This window comes from Pipistrellus hanaki (genome assembly GCF_964339955.1).
Source record: "Pipistrellus hanaki genome assembly, chromosome: 2".
Lineage (NCBI taxonomy): Eukaryota > Metazoa > Chordata > Mammalia > Chiroptera > Vespertilionidae > Pipistrellus > Pipistrellus hanaki.
Genome location: NC_140504.1, coordinates 177,714,781 through 177,741,419, shown reverse-complemented (window position 1 = coordinate 177,741,419; position 26,639 = coordinate 177,714,781). Strand labels below are relative to the sequence as shown.

General features: G+C 47.6%; 1 protein-coding gene across 2 annotated transcripts in view; it reads right to left on the bottom strand.

The window, feature by feature from the left end:
* Positions 1-26,639, bottom strand: part of GRIK3 (glutamate ionotropic receptor kainate type subunit 3) — a 196,355-nt gene that overhangs the window by 69,907 nt on the left and 99,809 nt on the right. For both annotated transcript variants that reach the window (XM_084872609.1, XM_084872610.1), the window contains exon 2: positions 7,772-7,948. In XM_084872609.1, the coding sequence (XP_084728735.1) occupies positions 7,772-7,948 (177 nt within the window). The remainder of the gene's footprint in view (positions 1-7,771; positions 7,949-26,639) is intronic.

Genomic DNA, 26,639 nt, shown 5'->3' with positions numbered 1-26,639 from the left:
CCCATATACCATATGGCTAAATAGTTAAATGTTATAAGCTGACAAACTTTTATATAAAACATGCTTTGCCCCACTCCCAACCTGACAACATGCCTTCATAACAACGTGAGGCAGGATAGAACAGCCTGGAAAATGAAGATGGGAACTTACCATGCGGTAATGTGGGGAGAGATGGCACTCCCCAATCCTGTCCCTTTCTGTTTGACCACTTGCTCCCCCTTCTATCAGAAGGGGCTGTCCATACCTCTCCCATGTCACCTTTATATAGGACCTACAAGTGTGACCATGGCAGCATGGCTTCCCTTTGTAGACAGCTCAAGGAAGAGGCTCATGCAGGCTACTGGGCAGGAAATTCAGGGTTCTGGATACTTGGAGCAAAGATTAGTGGGGCAGGGCACAGAGTCTTAATAGGTAAATCCCCTTGGTCCCACTGACCCCCATTCTGGGATGTCGAGCAGAAGAAGACAAGGGCAGCATCTCCAAAGCACAGGTCCTGGGAAAGGACCCCTCTTGCCTCGACTAAGGGTGGTACCAATGGATCCAGGGATCCAGGGTAGTTTCGAATCAGTCAGAATGTGTGATCTTTGATTATTTTTCCTCTCCACTGATGTGCTCCCTCCTCCTTCACTGCTTCCTGGGACTAGGAGATATTAGTCTGGTATATAAAATGCTTATTGTCCCTGAAAAATGTTCCCCCTAAGAACACCAGAGAATGCCATTTATGGCTTACAGGAAAGATACTGCACTCTGGGAGGTGGGCTGGTGATTGTTAGGAGTCTGCAGAACCACCTGGAACACGGGACAGGGCAGCCCTGTATGGGAAGCAGCAGGGCCTGTACAGAGAGAACATTTCCTGGGTCACCAGGACTCCTCTTGACCAATGCCAAGTTCGGGAGAGGATGCACAGTGGGGTTCCTGGGCTCCCGTGGGACTGGAGGTCAAATCCCTGTATGGTGGCCCTAGAGTCAATAAACTTTAGCAGCACTCTTCATGGTGACTGTGTGTGAGAGACAAACTCCACTGATAATAAGTGCTTCAAAAATAGGAACTCAGGGTGTGTTAGTAAATTGTCCCATTTAGGGACAGTTTTTCTTTTCAGTGTCTTTGTCCAAGGAAGTTGATCCTTGACCTGTACTCTCACTGCCCATTCATGCTGTTCTCCTGCTGTCTGGGTGTGCAGGTGTCTGCTCTCATCACTTTGTCCCCTTAAGAGCAGGTGCTGCCTGAGGGAAGAGACTATGCATGAGTCACTTTGTAGCCACAGAGGCTGGAAACCAACATGGAGGAGATGGTAACAGTGAGGAAGTGACAGCTGCCCAAGCCAGAAGTCATGGGAACCTGATAAAATCTGCAGGTTTCTCTAATGCTCTATCTCCTGCCTCTGTTTTGAACCTTCTAGCTGACCTCTGATATCCCTGGTTTCCATCCCATCATCTCCTGTCTCTAATCTTTTTCTTTTCCTTCGAGAAACTTTAAATGATGACTTAGTCAAATGACTTGTGTGTCTCATTTCCTCTCACTATCATCTCCCAGAACCTGTGTTTTGGATTTCCCCCTTTGATCTAAGTCTTGAGGCAGGCAGGCATGATATGCTTCCCTTTCACCCCCACCCTCATCCAGCTCAACCTCTTAGATCATGGCCCCCTGCAGGTCCAAGGTCTGGGTATCCCTGTTTAACTGAGGTAGGGGAGAGTGGACCAACCACAAATGATGATGATGTGGAGGATTGTAAGAGTGATCTTGAAGAAGAATGGATAGATTGGGTATAGTTATACAATGGATTTTGACATTGATTGTAGTGATAATGGTAAAGGTAACTGTAATGATAGTCATAACAGTGAAGACCATATCATGGGGCTGTTGTTGATCCTGATGATACCATTAATGATAGATGGTGATAAATATGTTAATGCCATGACAGTGACTGTGATGATGATGGTAGAAATAATGATGGCGATATAAACATGGGTAAAAGGGGAGGGGATAGGAATTTTGACGGTGTTGATAAGATTGGTGATGATGAAGATGTCAATGCCATGACTGCAACTGAAGATGATGTTGGTAAGAAATGATGGTGGCAATGTTAGCGAAGATGAGATTGGTGATGATAGAGATGCTGCTGTCATGGCAGTGATAGTGATGATGACAGTGGTGGTGTTGAGGCTAAGAGTAGAGATGAAACCATGGTTGATGGTGATAACAGTAACTGTGTTGATGGTGCACTGGTGTTGACAGTGGTGTTGATATTGTTGATATGAGGATGACCACATTGGGTTTCATTCTGCCAGAGATGTAGTAATTAGATCTCACTATTGGGTGGCAGGAGGCATCAATTCTGCCTTTCACCTTTTCTCCTCCATGGCCTTCCTTTGCACCCCTTTTCTTGTTCCCTTCATGTTCCTTCCACCCTCTAATAATCTCCCAGTCTGGAAGAACCCTGTTTTCTCAAAGGGACCATGGCAGGGGTTATAGTAGTAGTAGTAGTAGCAGCAGCAGCAGCTTTATCTCCAGATGTTTCCAGGGCAGCAGCCAACCCTTGTTCTGGCAGCCCTGAGCACACACTGCAGTAATTACATTATTTGTGGCTTCAATTTTAAATCCATTTTCTGGTCATTTTACAGTAACTCAATGGTTCACAGTCATTGCAGGAGTCCACAGCCTGAATGCACTTCCCCCCTCCTCCTTTCCATGGCAATTGTAGTTATAGCAAAAATTATCCCAATCAATTTGTGTCTTAAAAGGAATTGAGCAGCCCGGAGAATAAGTGAAGGCAGAGGAGCCTGGGGAGTGCTGGGTCGATTCCAGGCCCGCTCCGCTCGGGCCTGGAAGAAAACACAGACGCTCTCTGGGTTGCAGGCTCAGGCGCCGCCTGGCAGTCACTTACCTTTTAATTTTCCACAAAACATTGAAAAAATAAAGACAAGAAGTGCAAGTCCCCTTTAATGGGGAAAGGCCTCCGGGGCATCTGTGGAGGGAAGCACTAATTCGACCAGAGCTGGCAGGGCAGGCGGTGCCAGGCTCCGTGCCTCTGTATCTCCGCACCCGCATGGCCTGGGATGGCTGGATCCAGTGGCTGCGGAAGGGAGTGGTGAATGACAGGCACCTCTGCCTAAGGGGAATGAGTTATCATTGGGTTAATCAGAATTAGGCCCAACATCACCCCCTGGAAGAAGCCTAACGATGCTCCCGAGAATTTAAAAAAGCCAAAGATCAAAGGAAAAATAAAGATCACAGAATAAGAGCTCCCCAAGGGATGGAGGATGCCCAGTGGGGAGCGTGATCAAACGGCAGGCATGCCCCCGTGGTCAGAGTGGTGTTTCCAACCACAGCACGGGTCCATCCTTGGCATAGTATCAGAGGGACATTGAGGGAGAGTGAAGGCAGAGAGGAGCTATTCAATTTCTTAAAAATTGAGATAACATATATAGTGAAGTGCATTTATTTTAAGCACAGGCTTTTATGACTTTTTACTGTAATAGAACTGTACTCACGTAACTACTACTTAGATCAAACATAGCACATGCTCAACATGTAAGAAGGTTTCCCCTGCCCCTTCCCAGTTAATATCCTACTACTAGTAGTATACTAGTTTATACACTCAGTAGTGAGGTTCATTCACGACGTTGGGCATAGCAAGAGTTTGTTCTTTCTTTATTGCTGATTCTAATTCCCTTGTATAATTACACTCCAATCTATCCACTCTCCTGCTGATGGAGGCCTTTAGCTTATTTTCCACTTTTGGCAATGATCAATAAAGTGGCTAGAAACATCCTTGCAGGCACACATTTAGCTTCAGGAGATACTTCCACAGAGACCTCCTGAGCAGCGGAGTCAGTCCTCACTCCCACCAGCTTGGTGCAAGGAGAAAATCATCTCTACCCCTACCTCCCACCAGACACGAGACATCGATCTGAGACAGATCACAGAGCTAACCATGGCAGACAAAACCGGAGGGCTTATAGCAGAGAAACTAGCAGGATGTCTTCCTGACCTTGGGATAGACAGTAACAGAACACAAAAAGCATTAAGCCATAATGAGAAATATCAATACATTGGACTTCTTTCAATGAAGAACTTTGCTCCTCCAAAGATACTGCTAAGAGAGTGGAAAGGCACAGTCATCTGAAATAGATATACGCAATACACATGAACGTTTAACCAAGGGCTCTTATCCAGAATTTATAAAAGACTTGCGCAAATCAATAAGACAATGACAAGCAACTGGATTTTTAGAAGTGGTCGAAAGGCTCAAAAAGGCACTCCAGGGATGAAAAAACTCGAACGATCTGTTAGCATATGAAAAGATGCCCAACCTCTCTGGTCATCAGGGAAATAACACCACTGTGAGATGCCCACTACAGAAACCACTCAGATGGCCAAAATGGAAAGAAAAGTGATTTACCAAGAGTTGGTAAAGACATGGAGCCAGGTGAATGCCATCCACCGCCGAGGGAGTGCCTATCGGTGCGGCAACCTGCGAAAACCATTTGGCTGTTTGCACATCCTATGGCCTCACACTTCCAATCCTAGGTGCACATCAACAAAAAATGCACACCCTGGCACACCGAAAGACACCTACAGTGCTATTCCATGGCCACAAATGGAAACAACTCAAATGTCCAACAGTTATTTTTTTTATTTTGAAAAACTGGAGTACACTCATATAGTGGAATGCTATGCAACACTGAAGAACAATAGGCTTCTGTTCTATTCAACAACAGATAAATCTCACAGGTATGTCATAGGGTGAAAGAACCAAGACTCAAAAAGCACACTCTGGAATTCTATGTATGTCAAGGTCAAAAACCAGGCAACACTAGTGCATAGCAGTAGAAGTCAGAGCAATGGTGCTAAGCATAGGAGTGAAAAGGCAAAGGGCAGAAGAGATGAATAATCTTGTGGGGACACACACACACACACACACGGGCTCAAAATTGTGAAAGAAAAGTCCAGAATGTTGCCAGACAGAAGTAGGAGAGCTGACCTTATCTGGGAAATTAGAAGGGTTGCCCTAAGGCCCAGAGGTTTGAGAGAAGCGTGAGTTAGCTAGACAAAGGAAAGTGCAGAGGTGGGACTTACAAGGGAAAGGGAACTACAAGCAGAGGGTTTAGCATGTGCAAAAGCCTGAGGTGGGAGGAAGCCTGGTACTGCAGATGGCAGGTATGACTAGAACCCAGAGGCCGAGCTAACGAGTAGTATGGATGTGACTGGAAGGTCATGTTAGGGCTAGATTGCGCATACCCGCATGGGCTCCATTGATGATTCAGGGAAAGGAGGTAGGACATACCACCTAGGGATTTAAGCAAACAAGTCAGGTGAGCTGGTGTGGAATGGAGAGGGGCTGTGGCTTTGGTCACTTGCACCAGACAGGCTGGATTTCCTGAGCTGGGTGTTTCCGTCTCCAGCCTGCTCACCCACCCCTGGCAGTCTGCATTGTGCAGGACTGGACGCTCCTGCTGGAGGAAGTGCCTCAGGAGGCTCTGGAGCTCTGCCATGGGCTCACTGCTGCCTGGAGAAGGTTCCTGCACTGAACTGCAAGTGCACCACTGGACAGTCATTGTATTATTTTAGTGGTTTTTAGAGAAAAATGGACAGAAGACTCTGCTTAGCCCTTTGGGGTGGTTCTGCCCACGTAGGCCTCTTGTGTTCTGGCTCTAGGCATTTGTTCTATGTCCTGACCTTTTCACTGAGCAGTTTCCTTGGTTGAGTTTCAATCATTTTCAATATGGACAAGGCTGGGCAGAGGGTGCCAGCATGAACTCTCAGCAGGGAGGTGGACATCTGACTACACAGTGTTGGCTGCAGGGCATGCTGGGGAGGGAGTGGTGAGGATATAGCCAGAGCAGAGGGCATGCCAGCATAGGAGAGGGGAGATGGGCAATAGACCACTCTTTGAGGTTGTTGTTGGGGGAGGGGAATGGCCAGAGGGCAAGGTGCCTCTAGTCTGGGTGCAGGTTGGCCTTGAGACTCAGGGCAACGACCTCAAAAGTGTCAGCATTAGTTGTTTTCAATGTCAGGGACCCTCCAAACTTCAGTGCACAAGGCAAGGAGAAGCAGGGTGGGAGGGACAAGGGCCAGCAGTAGGAAAGTGCTTATAGGAGTGAGGCCCCTGACTTGATGGCTTAGGATGTGGAGAGCAAGCTGGTCAATGTTATAAAGGCATAGTCCAATATGATACTTCCCATGTGCCAGTCATGGATCTAAGCACTTCACAAAGTTGTGCCCATTTTACGGATGAGAAAACTGAGGCACATATTGTCCAAGGTCACACAACTAATATCACAGTGAACAGGGTGTAAATCCAGGCAGTATGGCTGCAAGCCCAAGCCTCTCTGTTATTCTATGCTGAAATGTTTACCCACAATAGTTCTTTGTGGGTAAACAGAGCCAGCAGCAGATGGCTTTGGCAAATCTGCTCCTGGGAGCTCAGGAAACCTTCACTAGACACCGGGAATCCTTTAGAAAGACCAAGGGTCCCTTGTAGACGGGCCTCAGTTTCCCCAAGATATATGGATGATGTTGTCCCTAGCTCAACTGACAGGGGTCTTATTCAGACTCCCATTTCCTGTCCTGACACCATTCATTCATTGATTCACTCCATGATCATTTCATTGAGCACTTACTACACACCAGGCTTTTAGTTGCCAGGGCTATATTGGTGTTGGACAGAAAGAAAAAGACAAACACACACAATTACTTAACTATTAATTGTGATAATAGCTTTGAAGAAGAAGAGCAAGGGCCTATGACAGTGTATTATAGGAAGGATGACCTAGTCTACCCTGAGAATAAGAGTCCTTAGACCTACGATTTTAAAATAAAGTTCCATGGAACTCAAGAATTCTAGGTAAATTATTTCCAGAGTTATCTAAACTTTTAAACTTCAATTAAATATGTATATGAACCGCATTTTTAAAAACAGTAACAAGAGAGTATACTTGTATACTCAAACGTGCCACACTGGAAACCGCTAGTTCATTCAGGTATTGGTAAGTTACTTTTTTTCCTTGGAATAAAATTCTCCAGTCTTTTCTGTGCAGTGATTGAAGTTTACTGTAAATGTCTCTCTGATGAGAAGGATAATGTCCAACATTTAAAAAAATTTTTAAATTCACGTGTGGGAAAAACTGATTGAATTTACTACCACCTGCTTTTATGAATTACAGTTTTCTTGTTATTTTGTAGCCAAAACAAAATATGAAAACATTGAATACTGAGGTCAACATCAGACTTCAATGTCATCCATAGCCTGTAGGGTCAAACTGTTGAAGTCATAGAAACAGCTTTGCTGTTTTTAGTAAGTCTTTTTATGGCAAGTAAATGTTGCATATTTGAACTTTTTTGCATATTCTGTTTTACATAAATCTCAATTTTTTATATTCTGAGTAGAATTTCAATGAAATAAAGACAACTTTGAAAGTGTCTTCAGTTTAGGGGTGTCAGAGACCTGGGCTGCCCTCCATACTGCTAGCTCCCTAGCCCCATCGCAGGCCCCACCCCTCACCCCTCATGCCCCTCCCATGCTCCCATGGCCCTCATTTTCTCATGGCCCCTGACAGTGGCATGGGAACTCCTGATGGATAACCTACTGGCCCTGGGGTGACTCATCCTAAAGTGAACTGGGACTGATACAGGTCTCAAAACCGGATGGGAAAAGGATCTACACCTCAAGTCCACCCAAAAGTTTGGACTGTTTTCAGCACCTTGGACAGCAAAACCCCACCCTACTCTGCTCAGGCAGAGAAGAGAGCAGACAGGGCAGCACACTCACCCTTTTTGGTGGCTTCGAAACTATCGTGGAAGTGAATCCTCTGGATGTCATAAGTCAAGGTAGTGTTGGGCAGCAGAGTCCGGTTCCTGTTGATGATGTTGGCAGAAAATCGAAAGGCATGCTCCTCGGCATTCATGACCTGGGCATTGGGACCATCTGCATACTCAAAGATTCCTCCTGCAAGAGATAAGTAAAATTGTATGTGCTGGGGAAGGAAAAGGCACTAATAAAAATGCTTGACTTCAGAAAGGTTTATGGACAAGCTCTCCTCACCCAAGTGTTCAATAATATCCTAGATAATTCCCATATATAGAAATTGTGCTGGAGCATAAGAAATATGAAAATCCTCCTAGTTCATTTCACTCAGCTAGCAAGATTCTGATAACAGAGACTGACAAACAGAGCCAAAATAAAATCACCAACTTATTAATATGGCTATGAAAATTCTCAATATAGTGCTAGCAAGTAGAATCTACCAGAATATCGCCAGGATGACATACCATGACCATGTAGAATTATATTCCAGGAATATAAGTGTGGTTCAATATAAAGAAATCCATGAATATCATTCCATCACATCAATAATTCACAGGGGAAAACAAGTATGACCAACTCACAAAACACAGGAAGGCATTTGGTAAAATCCAATACTTACTGCTATTATGGATGCTTAATCAACTAGCACCCAGAAGGATACTTCCTTGAAGCATCTTTAGTTCAAATTCTCTTTAATATCTCACAAATGTGAAACACTGAAGACATTCTCATTAAAGAAAAAAGGGGGAGGGGAAAACTCACTACACCATTAATCAATGAAATAAGAGAGAAAAAGAATTTAGAAGCATACCTTTTATAAAGAAAAAAATTCTTATTTGAAAATGATATATACTGAGTGGCCAGATTATTATGATCTCTGAATGCATAATAATCTGCCCCCCCCAGTAGGTATGTGTATATACATACACATACCTATTAGAGGCCTGGTGTATGTATTCGTGCATGGGTGGGGTCCAGCCAGCCTGGCTAGGGGAAAGGGAATTGCGTGGTTGGCCAGCCTGCCTGCTGGTTTAACTCCTAGTGGAGGGGACAATTTGCATATTAGCTTTTTATTATATAGGATACACACTGAGTGGCCAGATTATTATGCGTTCTGAGATCATAATAATCTGGCCATTCAGTGTACATGCCTTTCTTAAATAAAAACCTTAAAATATTCCCTAAGCATGAAAACTAGTAGGAAATAGAAGATTCCATTTAAAGAACCAGTTAGCACAAATTGTTTCTGTATATCAGCAACAACCAGTAAGTAAACAATGGTAAAATAATATCCTTTACAATATTAACAAAATATTAAATAACTAACAACAAACCAAATAATAAGTGTGCAATCCCTAGTAATCAGAATGAGAAAAACACCTTAAGTGAGAAACATAAAAGTAGACTTAAATGAGGAGGCATGCCATGTTCCTGGATATTTAGATTCAAGAGTAGAGGTGTCAGTTTTCTCCAAATTAGATTTTCAGTTTAATTCAATTCCAATTAGAATCATAGAAGGATATTTCTTTTACTTGACAAAGTGACTCTAAAATGCATCTGGAAGACTAAACAGGAGATAACAGTCTAAAAAGAGATGAGAGGTGACTTGCACCACCAGATTTAAAATGTATCATAAAGCCAAAATAATTAAAACTATGTCCTTCCTCATGGTACATGAAAGCACAGATAGATAAATAGAATGAGATAAAAAGTGCCTAGAAAGAGATTCAAGTAGAGATAAGCATTTAAGATATAATAAAGGTGGCTATTTCCAATTAATAGGTAAAAGATAAATTATTCAGGAATGGTACTGAGACAATTATTCAATGATTAGGGAGAAATTTAAGTTAGATTCTAATATTAAGCCACATATCAAAATAAGTTCCAGATAGATTAAAGATTACAGAGCAAGAAAGTAATGGAAGGATGGAGATTTTGTTCTTAGTGATTTTCTATATTTTCCAAATAAAACTTTATGCGTTTTAAAAATAAACTTTATTGAGGTATTATAAAATCCCACACAATTCATATCATGCTAATTGCATAATGATTTTTAGAAAATGTGCTAAGTTGTGTGACCATCACCACAATGCAGTCTCTGAACATTCCCATCACCCCCAAAGCTCCCTCGTGCCCACTTACTCTCCATCACTGCTTTTCACCCCCGGACCCAGGCAACCACTGATTTACTTTCTGCCTTTAGAGATTTGTCTTTCCTGGGCATTTCATATAAATGGAATGATGCTAGAATAGTGGTAATTTGTGGTCTTCTGCATCTGGCTTCTTTCACTCAGCATCGTGTTTTTGAGGTTTATGTTGCAGCACGTGTAAGCTCTTCATTCCTTTTTGTTGTTAAGTAATATTACTTTCTATGGGTCTATCACATTTTATTTACCCATTCACCACCAGTGGATGGGTATTTGGGCTGTTTATGTGTCTGAATGTAAGTGTGGGTGGGTGTTCACAAGAATATCGAACACACAAATAAAACAAGAATAATGCATCCCCAAACACGAAGAGGATAGGATTATGGGTGACTTTAATTTCCTTCTTTGTGTTTTTCTGTATTTTTCCTAGAGTTCTGCAGTGAACATGTGTTCTATTTCTCATCAGAAATGCGATCATGTGATTATGTGTATGTGTTGCAAGGACAATAGATGATCAAAATACATTATGACCCATTTCGAGGGATATAAATTTAGCAAAAGTTAGAGATGCATTAACACATTTATGTATAAAGATATTCTTGACATAGTATTGGAAAAACACAAACAACTTAATGTTCAAAAGTTTCTCAATATATGAAAACACGCCCGAACACCTTGCAGGCATCAACAATCAGGGGATAAGAGACCAAGAGGGTGGCATGGGAAAAGGCCTGTATTTGCTGCCTTCCACAACCACATCAAAATTACAACTAAAATACAGAACAACCATCATTCAGAACCACCGGAAAGCTGGCTGAATGGAAGTCCTACAACTAGAGAAGAAGAAAGCACACTGAGACCAGTAGCAGGTGGAGAGGCATGGAAGAGCCTGGACCGACACCCACGTGGGCTGCTTTTTTAATCAGAAGGAAGATCATTCCTGTGGAGGCCGCCCAGCCCCTCACCAGACCCCCAGCCCAGGGTCCCAGAGCTGGGAAAAGAAGTCCCTACGGGAAGTAAGAACTATGGGCTTTAAAAACCAGTGGGGTTTGGGGCTCGGTGACACAGAGGTTGCTGGAGACTCAGCCGCTCCTCTTAAAAGGCCAGCACCATGAACAGAACTTACAAGCTCCTGCTTCCTCTGAGCTCCAGTGCTGGGCAAGGCTCTGGGGGACCCAGACACATACGAGGAGGAACTAAACTGTCTGGCATTGCAAGGCAATTACTTGGGGGCTGCTTTCTTCCAGGTGAAGGTGCTCACAGGGGTCATTGTTCCTGTTCTGGGACCTCTGCAGTCCCAGGGCTGACTGGCAGCCATTTCTGTTTGTTTAGCCCTGGTGATTCCCTGAGACCCCACCCCATCCAATTTACAGCCCCACCCAAGCTGTGTGCAGCAGTTCTTGCATATGAATGGCTTGTCCTTACTCAGGCTAAAACCTGTCAAACAAGCTACAGCTGGATCGAAACCTATCAATAAAAGGCCCAAGACTAGGCACAGCATTAGCCTGCCTTGCTTCACAACTGGGCCTCGTCTGGGCACTTCCAACCCTGATACAATGAGGAGGTATTTGCAGATCTCTCAGTAGCTCCTGCAGGGTGGCTCCAGGGTGTGGTTGACTTTGTATCTCCCTGGAGACCAAAAAGCCAGTGTACCCAGTGGTCAGTGTAAACCATACCAGATTATCCATAAGTGACACACTCAAAGGCAGATTCCGTGAGCACCAAAACCCCACTGAAGAAAGTCATGCTCCACAAGGGTATCTCCTGCACAGCAGCTCTCCCACTATAGTCACAGCTGGACCCCACAGTCAATTGGCCTGGAAGTCAATTCCTCCCAGTGACACCAACAGCAATCAAGGCTCAACTACAATACTGTGCACATAGCCCACAAAGGGGTGTATCTAGAGCAGTGGTTCTCAACCTTTCTAATGCTGCGACCCTTTAATACAGTTCCTCATGTTGTGGGGACCCCCAAGCCATAAAATTATTTTTGTTGCTACTTCATAATTGTAATTTTGCTACTGTCAATGAATCATAATGTAAATATCTGTGTTTTCTGATGTTCTTAGGCTCTACAGCAGCGATTCTCAATCTATGGGTCACGAGAACCCCTAATCTAGAGTGTCCACCTCAGGTGATTGGAGAGGCTGAGCCACTGGCCCTATAGGACACCTAGCACACAAGGACACTCTATCAACTCTAGGAGACTTAGAAGCTCTACCCAATACATAGAAACAAACAGAGGGAAATAGCCAAAATGCAGAGACAAAGAAACATGTTATAAATGAAGAAAATGGGAAGAGAGTAAACTACTGGATAGAGTTCAAAACCACAGTTATAAGGTTACTCAAGAATATTCTGGAAACCTTCAAGGGACTTAGTGAGACTTTAAAGGATCTTAATGAGAATGCCAAAAGAAAAAAAGAAAAAAAAGAAAAGAAAAAGAAAACGGACCAGTCAGAAATTTAGCATACACTGACTAAAATAAAGAATAATATATAGAGTTTCAATAGTAGACCAGAGGATCCTGAGAATCAAGTCAATGATTTGAAATATGGGGAAGCAAAACAAACAAACAAACAAACAAATAACCCAACCAGAATAGCAAAAATATAAAAGAATCCAAAAATATGAAGATAGTGTAAGAAGCCTCTGGGACAGCTTAAAGCATATCAACATCCAAATTATGGGGGTGACAGAAGAAGAGAGAGAGCAAGATATTGAAAACCTATTTGAAGAAATAATGACAGAAAACTTCCCTACCTGGTGAAAGAAATAGACTTACAAGTCCAGGAAGCGTAGAGAATCCCAAACAAAAGGAATCCAAAGAGGACCACACCAAGACACAATATAATTAAAATGTCAAGGTCTAAAGACAAAGAGAGAATCTTGAAAGCAGCAAGAGAAAAACAGTTAGTTACCTACAAGGGCGTACCCATACGACTGTCAACTAATTTCTCAACAGAAACTATGCAGGCCAGAAGGGAGTGGCAAGAAATATTCAAAGTGATGAATAGCAAGAATCTACAACCAAGATTACTCTACCCAAAAAAGGTATCATTTAGAATTGAAAGTGAGATAAAGAGCTTCACAGACAAGAAAAAGCTAAATGAGTTCATCAAACCAGTATTATAAAAAATGTTGAAGGGTATTCTTTAAGAAGAGGAAGAATAAGAAAAAGATAAAAAATGTGAACAACAAATTGGCAACATATACATATCTATCAACAATTGAATCTAAAAATCAAATGAATAAAATATCTGATGAACAGAATAAACTGGAATGGAATAGAATCAGGGATATGGAAATGGCATAGACTGATGATTCTCAGAGGGAAGGGATTGTGTGCTGGAGGGCGGGAAGAGATTAGACAACAATCTTATATGCATGTATATATATATTACCTGTGGACACAGACAATTGGGTGGTGAGGGCCTGGGACAGAGAGGGAACCAGGTGGAGGGGAGCTTTGGGGGGCGGGGAGAGGAACACCTGCAATAATCTCAACAATAAAGATTAAATGAAATAAAATGAAATAGGGGATAGGATGGCTTGATATGGTGTCTGGGATGTGTTTCTAAGTAATATCTGGTGTGAAGAGGACATGGGTCTGGCAGGTTGAGCCATGGGTTGCTGAAGCTGGGTAGTGTGCCCATAGGCATCAATTACACCCTTCTCCCTCAGTGTATCTGACAGACATATCCACATTCTACTAGATTTGCTCTTGAAAACCTAGTAGAAACTAGACAGAGAGCTCATGACGGGGCACGTGTGCAAATGTAGGAACATGTACAACCCTCCCCTACACCAGCAATAAACAGTGAGAAATTATAAGAAAGAAAGAGACTCTATTCAAAAGAGCAACAACAAAAAAATAAAAAGTTCCCAATAAATTTGCAATTCCTATATCATCAAAACCACAAAACTTTACGGGGGAACATAAACGAAGACTTGAATAAATGGGGAGATGTAACTTTCTCCTGGAAGGGAAGGCTCAGGATTGTAAAGATGTCACTTCTCCTCAAATTAATTTATAAATTTAATGGAATTCCAATTAAAATCAAAAAGGGCATGCAGAAGGGCATACACTAAAACGTTAACAGAGGTTCTTTCTAGAAAGGAAAAGATAATGGATGGCTTCTCTTGGTGCTTCCCCCCCACCCCAAGTCTTCTGCATTGAGTGATAGCTTTGGCAATAAGGAAAAAAGCTTTAAAAGATGCTCTTAATGAATACCTAATAACATAGGAAGTGCCCATCCTCTCTCTCTTTCCCCATCCTCGAGCAACAAAATCATATTACAGTGTCATAGCTATTTATCAAACCAAAAGCACATACTTATAGAAAAAATACTAGAAGGATTTGTATCAGCATGTTACCAGTGAGTATTTCTGGGTAGAAGGGGTCTATGGATACTTTTAACCTTGGGATCCCTTTTGCATTTTCTTGATATTTCCAAGTGATTTACAACAAATAATGTATTATTTGGTTAGTTTAAAATGTAGGAACTAAACAAGAGAGCCTGGGGAGAGGTCTCTGGTCATTACAGATCCCATCCCAAATGAGGGTCAAAGGTTGTGGGACAAGGCCATTTCCTAGGGCTTGATTCCTTCTTCCTGACTTCTCACACCTTGGCAGGTGGGGAGGAGAGAGAGGGGCTAATATCTCACAATGGTGATGGCATGTCTCAACCACTGACACCCAAGCCCAGGCTCAGTCTCAGAAAACAATTCAGTTCCATGAACACTCGCTGATCTCTGCCACGTGCTAAGCTGTCAGGGGGAGCTGGGACACCAAGAAAAGTCAGCACCGTGACCCTATTCTCACCAAGGGCTCGGCCAACAGTAACCAGCAGATGCGTGGTGCCGTAGCGAAGAGGTTCCCAGCTCAGGCTCCAGGGGCAGCCATGCCTCAGTTCAAACCCTAGCTACCGCCAGTGATATTACTTGATATCTCTGAGATTTAGTTTCTCCATCTGTAAAATGGGGTGTGTACTTCAAAGGGTTGATTTTTTTAAGGAAGAAAGGAAACTTTAAATGCATGGCACACAGTGAGGAATTCTTACAGGGGGAGAGTAGCAATGCTGTCTAGAAAAACAAAGTTTGAGTTTCCACATTCTAGGCCAGGGTTGACAAACTTTTTCTGTAATGTACCAAATAGCAAATATTTTGGCTTTGTGGGCCATGTGGTCTACTCAACTCTGCCAATATGACAATATGTAAACAAATGGGTGTGACGTGGTTTCAATAAAACTTTATTTACACAAACAGGTGATGAACAGTTTTGGGAATCCATACACATGGGCTGTCATTTGTACCCCTGTTTTAGGGAAGGGCAGCCTTTATCTCTGAGGTAAAAGCACCTTAGGGCCTGGATGGGGAAGATATGACTATGATAGTTCTAAATGCTATGTAAAATAGACAGATGAGATGCTGAGTTTCTGAATGGGGAGGATGGGAGAGTAGGGCCTAAGAGAAAGGTATGAAATGGGCTCAATAAAGGGAAAAAGAGGAGGAGAAAATAACCCAGGCCCAAAGGCAGGTGAGCTTGGTAAGAACTCCTCTGGTCTGGACCGGGCATGTGAACAGTCACGCTTGGTGCTTAGCTTTTGTTCACCAGCACTGTGCTGTCTCCTCCCTCCCTGACAGGACTGGCGTTTAAGAAAGTCTTGTAACAGCATGGATGGAGCTGGAGAGCATTATGCGTAGTGAAATCAGTCAGAGAAAGATAAATACCACAGGATCTCACTCATTTGCAGATTATAATGAACAATATAAACTGATGAACAAAAACAGATACAGAGACAGAGAAGCATCGATCAGATGCTCAAACCTCAGAGGGAAGGCAGGGGAGGGTGGGGGTAAGGGGTAGAGGCAACCAAAGGACTTGTATGCATGCACATAAGCATGTCCAATGGACACAGACACCAGGGGGGGAGGGTATGAATGGGAGTGGGGTGGGGGGACATTGGGGGTAGTTAAGGACACATATGTAATATCTAAATCAATAATAATAATAAAGTCTGCTGTCAAAAACTGACAGCTTGTGCTCTTTGGGGACAGTGAAGGAAGGGGGCAGCGTGCCCAGCCCAGGATGAATCAGGGCAGAAAGCAGACAAGAGGTGCAGGAGGTAGAATGAGAGAGGAGACAGAAAATTCGGAGAGAAGGAAGCCCTGGAGCATCTCAGAGGCAGGAGAGATGCAGTCTGAATGTCATGGGACACCGAGGCAGCACATATTTGGTAAAGCGTAGAGTTCAGAGACAGTGGGTTCTGGATGCAGCAGACCTAGGTGTGAGTCTTGGTTCCAGTCAATCATAGACTGCTCTTTTCCCTAGGGAATTGTTCTGAGTTGAAGGAAGCAACCCTGCCAGAGGTTACACCACTTACCTCTGCCCTAGGGGCAGTCTGCAGCCAGTGACTAACTAATACTGGACCTCAAAAGGGTGGTCCCCTTGCCTCAGGGTGGGGATCATTCTGTGGCTGGTATGCTTCTGAGCCCCTCCCAACACTCTTGATCTTGATCTCACCTGGGGACACATCCTTGGCCTCAGTCCTGTAGCTTTCCCTACCCTACTATGCTCACTCCCCTACTGCTTTTTCCTAAAGAATGATCATATCCTCTATCAACTCAATGCATCCAAATCCCTATCTCAGGCTCTGGCCTAAGACTGGGATGACATTACTTGAGGGGGAGAGGGGTTGTTACAACCATAATTAGTTGATGCTTTTGAAGGAAGAGCAGGGGAACTAAACTCATCCATTGATAAACCATCAAGGATTCTTCCTTCTACCCTCTCCCTTCTGGGTCCTCTGGCCCCCTCTCTCTTTTGTGCAAGGGGTTTCAGAAGCTCAGGGTCTGATGCACTTGGATTCTGACTCCAGCTCTGCTTCATGGAAGAAAGGCTGCTCTGGGTCTTGGCTTCTGGAGAGAGCAGCCCGCCCCACTCAGAGGCAGCTCCCCCATTCAACTGGCTCCTCTCCATTCTCTCTCTTCCATACATTCCTCATGATCGGTATTTAAAGAGGCTAATAAGTAGGTTGGCACTGTTGATTAATGCATAATCTTAATCATGATTGCATAGTGTAATTGGCATTAATTTGAAGAGCCAGTTCATTATGAAAATAATTTCCACTGCTTTCTGCTTTAATAAAATGGAGCAGAGACACCAGGGCTGCTGAGGAAATGGGACAGGGTATGAGTGAGTGAGTGTGTGTGTGTGTGTGTGTGTGTGTGTGTATGTGTGTGTGTGTGATGGATCCCAGAGATGTAAGCAGGGGTGGAGCACCAGAGCCACTGGGACATTTCCTCAAACAAAATCTTGAGTGGAAGCCCAGTGGGTAGAACCAACAACAACAACAACAACAACAACAAACAGCTGCTCACATGTCAGGGATGCTGGGGAATGCTCTCTACCCGCTTCACTTAATACTCACAAGACCCTTGACAGCCACATTAGAGAGAAACTATTATTGCCCCATTTTACATAAGAGAAAACTAAGGCCCAGGGAAGCCAAGGATGTTATTAAAACTACCAACTGGCCAATTCTCTTCTGCAACCAAAGCCAGCTTGCTAGAGTCAATACATCTTCAGAAATTCGGAAAGTCAGGTATTAAAACATTGGCGCTTGAAATCTGCCACAGTGGGAGTATTTGCACCACGGAGATAAGCAGACGCTACAAATGAGGACTTTTTCCCTGAAGAGCATGTTCACCAGCCCACGCCCACTGCCCAAGCCCACTTCCACTGCATGGGCTCTCAGAGACTAGATGCCACAGTTCCTACAAAGGCTCGTAGCCCCAGGGCTCGCCGAGCGCAGCAGGAAGGCTGCTGCTCAAACCCAACCTCATGTACTGACAGTGGGACCCGGGCCGGGGGAGGGGAAGCAGGGACAGAACCGGCTCTGCCAACTGGGACCAACTTCCTTCTTACTCCTTCTACGAAGTCACGTTGTCGTATGTTTTGAGAACATTCTGAATACCCTCAGCATAAATGCCCATCTTTCTAAGATTGCTCTCTTTCTATCTCTGAAAATGTGTCCAAACGGTGGCACGTCCTTGCTTCCCCGGTGAGCATGCAATGGTGGCCTGTGTTAAGCTGAATGTGGTAAAAAACCAGGACTGAGGGTTGTCATTACCACCCTGCCACACCTCATCATTCAGGGCCATGGTCCTGGAGACAGTCCCCCAACCCCAATCCTCTGGGCAGATGGCCCTAGAGGTCCCCCAAGGCACAGGTCCTAGGACAGATGGAGCTGAAGGCTTAATCCCTTGCTTAAACCCAAGACCTCATGACTGTCGAGGGCTGGTCCAGAGTCTGTTGAGATGGTTCTTTCTCTTGAACAACTCTGTGCTCTTCTTGAATTTGGCCCTTTCAAAGGCAATTGGGTCAGCCCCGCTTTGAGCTCAGTGAGCCCGGGGGACACAGGCAGGGCCTGCATCATGCCACCACCATGATGGCAGCCAAGGCCCAGGAGACACTTACATTCCCAGCACCAGGCCCAGACACTGTCTTTTCTCTGGGGCCTGAGCACGCTCTTTCCTTTCTAGTCTGCTTTGTTCTTCTTCTGAAGTTTCGAAGATTTCAGAGATTAACTGAGACGCTGATCAGTGAGATTGCCATTGCTAATAGCCTCTTCCCATGGGCCACCGCCCTGTCTGTTCTGATCAGGGCTCTCTCTTCTCCTGCCAGGGCCCTGAGGCTCCATGCGGCCCATGGGAAGGAAGAGCCAGGCTCTGCTTCTGGCTGCACCTTTGCCAGCCCTTCCGGAGCCCTGGTGGAGCCTCAACCTTGCCTTCTGGGCCTCTCTGGGCCCTTGTGTCGGCAGAAAGAGGAGTAGGGAACATGTTGGCTGGCTTTCCCCTCGAGGCACAGTATGTGGTTTCTGAGGGTGAGCAGTGCCCAGCAGCAAAGGTCACGGGCTTTCCGGGGTCATGGGCAAGGGAAGGGAGGGGTGACAAGGAGTATATGCTTTTGTTCGTTCATCCATCCACCCATTCCCCAAGCAGTTTATTGGCTACAACTGGGAACAAGGTTCTATGCTGGGCACTGGGTGAGTCCGAGAGGCATCAGGCATTCACCCAGCCCTTCAGGAACTTCAAGCTTGGAAGAGGAGAGGAGGGGAGGGGCACGAATAAAAACACTACAGGGGTAAAAACTCCCCAGACAAAGCTGGGGAGACTCCGAAAGTAGAAATTAGCGGTGTGTTCATGGAGGAGGCAGCATCTGAGGGGTGCAGCGACTAAGGCAGCCAGTGGGGGTGGGGAAGGGGACCTAGGGTGGGGGTCAGGAAAATGAGGACTTGTGCTAGGGCGGGGCAGGGCGGGGGTAGAGGGATGGAGGGGCCAGGCCGGAGGGGAAGGGCAGGGCTGGCTTTTCTAGGCCTGGGCAATAATGAAATGATGGTGGGAGGTGGGTCTAGGAGAGATGCCTGGAAGATGACCCTGGAGTCTGGCTGGTGAGGGAAGTCCAGTCCGGCATGCGGACTCTGCAGCTCCTTGTGGACAGCCTGGGCTTTAACTGACCCCGCTGTTCACTGGATGTACGACCTTGGGCAAGTCCCTTCCCTGCTCTGTGCCTCTGCTTCGCCACCCGAAGACAGGGATATTAATAGCACTTGCAGCATAGGGCTAGTTGGAGGCTTCCGTGACATAAATCATCTAAAGCATGTCGTAAGCCTTCAATAAGGTAAAACATTATTATTATTATGAGGTGACAGGGAAGCTGGGGGGCCTTTCACTGCGATGGGGGCATCCAGAGAAAGAGCAGGTGCGAGGAGAGGGTGTGCCCTCCCGTGGGGTCCCTGGGGAGGGGCCGCTGATTGAGTCCAGGGCCCAGTGGCAGTTGTTTTAATTGATCTGGTGATATGCGGAGCTTTGTCTATACAACTCAGGGACATGCAAGTCAAATATTGCGGAATCGACTGCATTGGGAGGATGGCTGGAGGCTCCCGAGCCGCCTGGAGATGCTGATGACCGATGGGCTGTCATCAGGCGGAGGAGCAGGAGAGCAGGAGGCCGGGTGGCTGGGGACAGGGCGGGAAGGGGGCTGCGGAGGGCCCAGCTAGCAGTGAGCGCCCTTGCCGGAAGGGCTGGAAGAGTGAAGACTGAAAACCGCCAGACACGTGACTCGCCCTCACGCACATGGAGAGGTCAGCCCTTTGGTCCAGCCTCGGCCCCTCCAGGCAGTCCTCCTCCACGCACTCCGCTGTTTCACCATTCCCTTCATGCCTGTCACCTTGCAGGGCTCTTCCCCTGCCTGGATCAACCTTCCTTCTTTCTCCATTTCATCCGTGCAAAGCTGGCTGCCATATTCCATCTTCTGAGCCTTGCAGCAGCCACTGACCTTATGCCCTTGGCCCACCCCGGGGGCCACCTGCACACACTTTCTCTGCTCGCCCGGGCCCTTTCTGGCAAGTGGGGGAGGCAGGCCCAGTGCAGGACAGCCGCAGGGGCCAGGCAGCAGGAGCCGGAACCCCGTTTCCTTGCCCTTCAGAGCAACAATGTCTAGGCACAATCTGCAGTTACTCAGTATAGTCACCTGCGGACACACCTTTCTGGCCTTCCTTCCCTTCCCAGTGGATCCCAGGCTCTTGAGGTCACCTCCCAGATAAACGACTTGCACCCTAACTTTTGCTGGGGGCCTGCTTTCGGAGGTCCCTGCCTGAGTCACCTTCCCTGAGCTCTGAATTCATTCCCCTCTGTATCCTCACACGTTAGGGTGTCTCCTGTGCCGCCCTCCCCCTCCCTCTCCAGACACAGGAGAACATCCAAAGAAGTTTGTAAAATAAATGCATATGTAAGTACACACACACACACACACACACACACACACGCTACTTGTTTGAAGAAGCTAATTCCCACTTAGGATTTGAATGCTTAAGTGAAAAAGCAAAAAACAAACAAATATCCTTCAGATCATCTGTCATGAAGATGCCCAGCCAGGAGGACACTACCAAAGCTGTCTGCTCTCAGCTTTCACCCCCCACTCCAGCCCCAGCCCAGCCCCAGCCCCTGCCCAGCCCCAGCCCAGCCCCAACCCCAGCTCCAACCCAGCCCCAGCCCAACCCCAGCCCCAGCCCCAGCCCCAGCCCCAACCCCAGCTCCAACCCAGCCCCAGCCCAACCCCAGCCCCAGCCCCAGCCCAACCCCAGCCCCAGCCCCAGCCCCTGCCCCAGCCCCAGCCCCAGCCCAAGCCCAAGCCCCGGCCCCAGCCCCAGCCCAACCCCAGCCCCAGCCCCAGCCCCAGTCCCAGCCCCAGCCCCAGTCCCAGCCCCAGCAAAGGTCAGCTCTGAAGAGGTGAGGAAGCTGCAGCTGAGGAGCCCCAGTGGCCCTCTTCCAGACCCCTGTCCTTTACTGGTGGATGAGGGCCCTGTGCCTGCCAATGCGGCTGGTGACTGAGGAGAGGCGCCCTGGTTCTCCCTGGCTGCAGGTGGGCTCTCCACCATCTTAACTGGGGCTCATCTCCAAACCCGGGGCACCTGCTCCGCAGCGGTGCCAGCGCCTGGAAGACAGCCCTGCCTCTGGCAGCCCCTGCCCACCCACAGCCCTGCCTGAGAATGCCAGGAGGCCCAAACTAAGGCTGCTTGGGAAATGGCGTGGGCAGGGCAGGGGCAGGGGAGCAGGAGCCCTGGAAGCAGTGGAGGGGAAAGAGGCTGCGGCTCTGCATTACTGCTCCCATCCCCATCGTCTGCTTTAAATATCAATCGCTATGCAGGTTAAATACTTATTCAGATGTCTTTTGGCTTAAAAGCAAGCTAATTGATCTCTGGAGATCCTGAATGAACAGGGAAGAAACTGCACTAATTACCGAATCAACTTCCACTTCTCTACTTTGTTTTGTTTCTTCTTTGACAATACTGCTGGAGTGACAGCCAGGGCTGTCACTCCAGCACGAAACACGTGCTGCTTTTATTATGCCGCAACCACACACCCCGCCCCACGGCCCCTCCCACCACGCCCCTGACTGTGGCATATCTCCCAGCTGGGCCTTCTGGGCGCACCTGTCCCAGCTGGGAGCTCTCCCAGGCAGAGCTTTAAGATGCTTAGCACACAAACGATACACAGATGATGTGTGATGGAATTGCACACTTGAAGGCTATATAACTTTATTCATTGGTGGAACCCCAATAAATGCAATAAAAAGTAAAAGATGCTGGAAATAGTACAGGTCACCAGAGGCTAACAGCTACCAAAGCTTTCTGCTCTCAGCTCACCTTCCCTGAGGGACCTCCCCAGCCCTTAAAACACAAAACAAAAACCTAACATAAGCGGGGCCACAGCTGCTCCAGGTCCACTTCCTCGTCACACACACATTGACCGCCTGTGGGTGCTCAGACTTCACATGGACCTCCTAGGAACAGGTGTCCATCCCGGCTTCCTCATGGCGTCCTCGGGTCCCTCCCAGGGCTCCTGCTCACCAGGGGGGCCGTGCTGCAGCTGTGCGGTGTGGGAGCCAGGGTTTCCTCTGCTGGTAACAGTCATTCCTCTCCTGCCTGGAGAGATTTTTTTTTTTTCCTCCCCCTACTTTCTCTCCCCACCTTGCAGGGGTTCTGACTCCATCTGCTTGGCTGTCTTATAAAACAGAGCATGGCACCTCTGGCCTGGCGGGAGGGCCGCCGAGTTCCTGCTCCCGGCAGTCCGCTGAGGCAGCCGAACGTCTCCCACTCGCTTGGGAAATTAGAAGTTCCGAAACCAGGCTGAGTAGGTTTCTTTCTTTCTTTCTTTCTTTCTTTCTTTCTTTCTTTCTTTCTTTCTTTCTTTCTTTCTTTTTTTTAAAATATATTTTATTGATTTTGTACAGAGAGGAAGGGAGAGAGAAAGTTAGAAACATCGATGAGAGAGAGTCATTGATCAGCTGCCTCTTGCACACCCTCTACTGGAGATATGCCCGCAACCAAGGTACATGCCCTTGACTGGAATTGAACCGGGGACCTTTCAGTCCCCAAGCCGATGTTCTATCCATTGAGCCAAACCGGTTTCGGCTGAGCAGGTTTCTTTTCTGCAGGATTTCTCTGGGCATTTATTCCGCTCACGTGTGGCCTCAGAGACGGGGCGGAACCAGCAACACTTCCCAAACTTACTTGACAACCGTGGCAACCTTTTTTGGCAGAGCGTCTGATCGGAAACAGGCTTTGGGAAATTGCTGTGTTATGGTGGCATGGACAAAAAGGTCTTTCCCTTCTGAGAAGCGAGCTACTTGAAGTCTGGGGCTGGAGCCTTCTCATCTCAGTTCACCCCACACACCCGGCCCCCAGCCCTGAGCGCCAGAGACAAGAAAGAATGAAGGCAGTCTGGCAGCCAAAGTGTCCCATGGACTTCACACCAGGGCCCAGTGCGGCAGATCTGGTTTGTTCCTGGGTTGATTCCGGGACACCAGTGACTGGTTGTGTCAACACAGTTTAGAGGTGTGATCACCCCGCTAGCTTCCGAGCAGCCTGTGACTGGTGTGAGGGGGCCTGTGCGCAGGTGTGGGCACTCCTCTCACCTCGGGCACAGCAGGAAAGGACAGGGGGGAGCAATTCCTCAGCTCAGTGCTTTGTGCCTCTCTCCCCAAGGCACTGGGTTGAAAGAAGAGATTCTGGCTTCATTGTGATCATTAGCCAATGAAACCCCACGCATCTCTGTCAACAAAGGAGTCCCCAGCGACCTCGTCCCCACCACCACCGCTGATAGAGACGTTCATCCACTCAGAGCTTCCACATTCAACACACACTCCGGGCTCACCCCCTGTGGGTCTGGCACCTGCACACAGCACATACACAGTGGGGAGAACCTGCACCCCGGGAACTCCTTGTTTACTTCCCCAAAGCTCTTACTGTAGGTTAAAAAGAATCTCAAACACGCATTTGTTATCTAGTTGACAGTCTGCTTCTGCCCCAGACCCCCACCACTAGAATATAAGCTTGTTCGTCATGTTGTCTCCAGGGCTGGCACAATACCTGGCACATAGTAGGCACTCAGTACATATTTCTCAGCTATAAATCGACATGCATGAGACATACATGTATAAACAAGTGAGGAATGGCTACACAACAAAACTCCAGAGAGGGAACCCAAGGATGGCAGCTTCGGAGGGGCAGATGGGGATACCACAAAAAGCAGGACAATAATCTGGGGCTTTTAAGGAGCAGGAGGAAGTTCCTTATTGGAGCATCCAGGTCAGAAAGCTGAGCACTTCCCACCCAAAGCCAGCAAGACTCATCATCCTCTCCAGTCACCGCCACTCCGAAGACCCAGGTGTGTTTGCAGAACTGGAGCAAAGGAATGACCTGAAAATTTGCATGGACTGTCAGCAGCCACGGAGAAAAGGAGGAGCTTGGATTTTTAAAGCACAGGTTTAAAGACACCGTCCGCTAAACCCTGCACTTTGAACAAACGTGGACACGGAATTTTCTGCATAACCACCTGGTACAGAGGAGCAGGGGGACCCAGGGCAGTTCAGGAGTCATAGCAATGAGAACCACAAACACTGACTGGGCCTGTGTTCTAGGCCTTCTCCACTGATGAGCTCAGCTAACCCTACCACGACCCTAGGAGGTAGATTCTACAAAGATTCTCTCTTTGGTTTTCTCAGAGGAGGAAATGGAAACTCAGAGAAGTTGGTGATTTGCCCTCAATCACACAGCTTCTGCGGACCTGGGAGCCACGCTCTGCTCTGGATTTTTGAGGCAGAGCCTGCGACCGTGAACAGCGCGCTGGTGATGAAATACAGCATCTTCCCCAGAACCCATCTGCCGCCTCCTCCCCCGGGAAAGCCTCTCGCCCGGCGGTTAACACCAGGGCCCGAAGTCCTTAAATCTGTAGGCAGTTCATAAATTAGCGTTGCTAGATTTATGTGTAACTGTTTAGTAAATGGTGTGTGGTTCTCCTTCTAAAGCATGGGATCGGTCATTTCCAACTCACGCTTTCATCGCCTTGAATGCTTATGATTGACAACAACAAAAAACGGCACCTAGTTCCAACATCGTCATACACGTGGCCCCGCCGGCCTCGCTGCCTGATCTCCCAGGAAGCCTCTCTGTGCAACGCGTGGTCCATCGCATCAGGCAGTTTCTCAGCTACATCACGAACTGCCACGTCCCTGTGCCTTTGCTCATGACCTTGTTTCTCGTTAATGAGGACGGAGTATCTGATCCCTTCTCGTGCATCAGGTACCGTGCCAGATGCTTTACAAGCATCATCCTGTTTTACCTTCACAGCATCCCTAAGCATTAGGTCTGCCATATCCCAAATATGGAAACCGGGGTTCAGGCAGCTTCGTAACTTCCCCTAAAAAGTTTTATCCCGGGAACCCAGGTGTGTCCAGGAATGTCCTCCCCGTACTACACTGATCGGTTCAAACTTCGATGAGGACTTGACTGTTCCTCTTTCCATGTAGGTCCCACAACTGGACTCCAGGGCCTGGGAGGGATGCTGGGAGTGTGCCCAGCGCCCTTCAGAAATTGAGCCTGAGGGACGAAACCCCGCCTCCTTGGCCCTGTGTGAGTGAGCTCTCAGAGCGGCCTTTCTCTAATTCACGCGTTGACTCCACAAGAATTCATTGAATGCCTACAGCATGTTAAAGCGAGTAGCGGCCGAGTGCGCAGAGGAGTAAAATCCCTGACCGGGCAGAGGAACAGCCGGAGTGGAGCACAGAGTGGAGCACGAAGGAGCCTCGTGACTTGGGCAAGCAGGCAGGGGCCGGGCGTGGCGATGCGCAGGCCCCGCCTGCTGAGCCCTCCCCCATCAGCATTGGTGCTCCTGGGTCCCTGACTCAGGAGGATGCTCTGAGGACCTGCTGCTCCTTTCCCCAGCGCCACTGCACACAGTTCACTGCGGACACACAGTGACCGTGTCTCCCCACATCTACCATCTCCCAGCAGGCGCCGAAGCATCTTGTGAGATAGCGCCGTGTCCAGGTCCGCCCAGGCCCTGCCTGCTGCTAGTCAGCATCCTGGTCCCCAGAGAGAGGCACACGGTGCGGAGTAAAGGATGGAACGCCCTCCTAGCCAGATACCAGCTCCATCCTGGCCTTCTTGCTTCCGCTGGAGGCAGGTTGGATCCCAGTTTTCAAAAGCAAGGCCTCTATCCCGCCCCTCTATCCTGCCCCAGGCTTAGGACCATGGCTGACCAGGCTGGCAGGGAACGAAGGAGCTGCAGCCTAAATCCCGCCTGTGCTGATGATGCTTACCCTGCCTGGCTCCCTTGTCTCTGCCTCAGTTTCCCCCCCGAAAGACCAGAGTGCGTGGTCTGGAGCCAGACTGCTTTGGTGCAGTTCACATCCCGGTGCAGCCACTAACCAGCTGGTACCCCTCTGGGTGTCAGTGTTCACACCTGAGAAATGGGAGTTTTGCATCCCAGTGCTGCAGGGCGGTCTACAGGACATGGTGCACATGGAACACTGGCCCAGTGATGGATGTGTATGTGGCCTCTGACTCTACCTTCTGCTTTCTCTGCCTCAGGCTCAGAAGAGGGTCTGCGTCCGAATCTACAGCTCCTGGGCCAGGCCCACCTTTTGCCCCTACCTCATCCCCATTGGCTACTGAGACAGATTCTGGGTCCCCCAGCTGGGGGTCTATCTCTCCAGCACCACCCCTTCTCCCTCATCAGGTGGGTCCTGGCCTCCCGTCCATCAGAAGTTCCCGGGAGTCAAGTCTCCCCCATGTACAAGCTCCGTGCTCAGCCCAGTTCTCCTCTGAGGGGGTTGA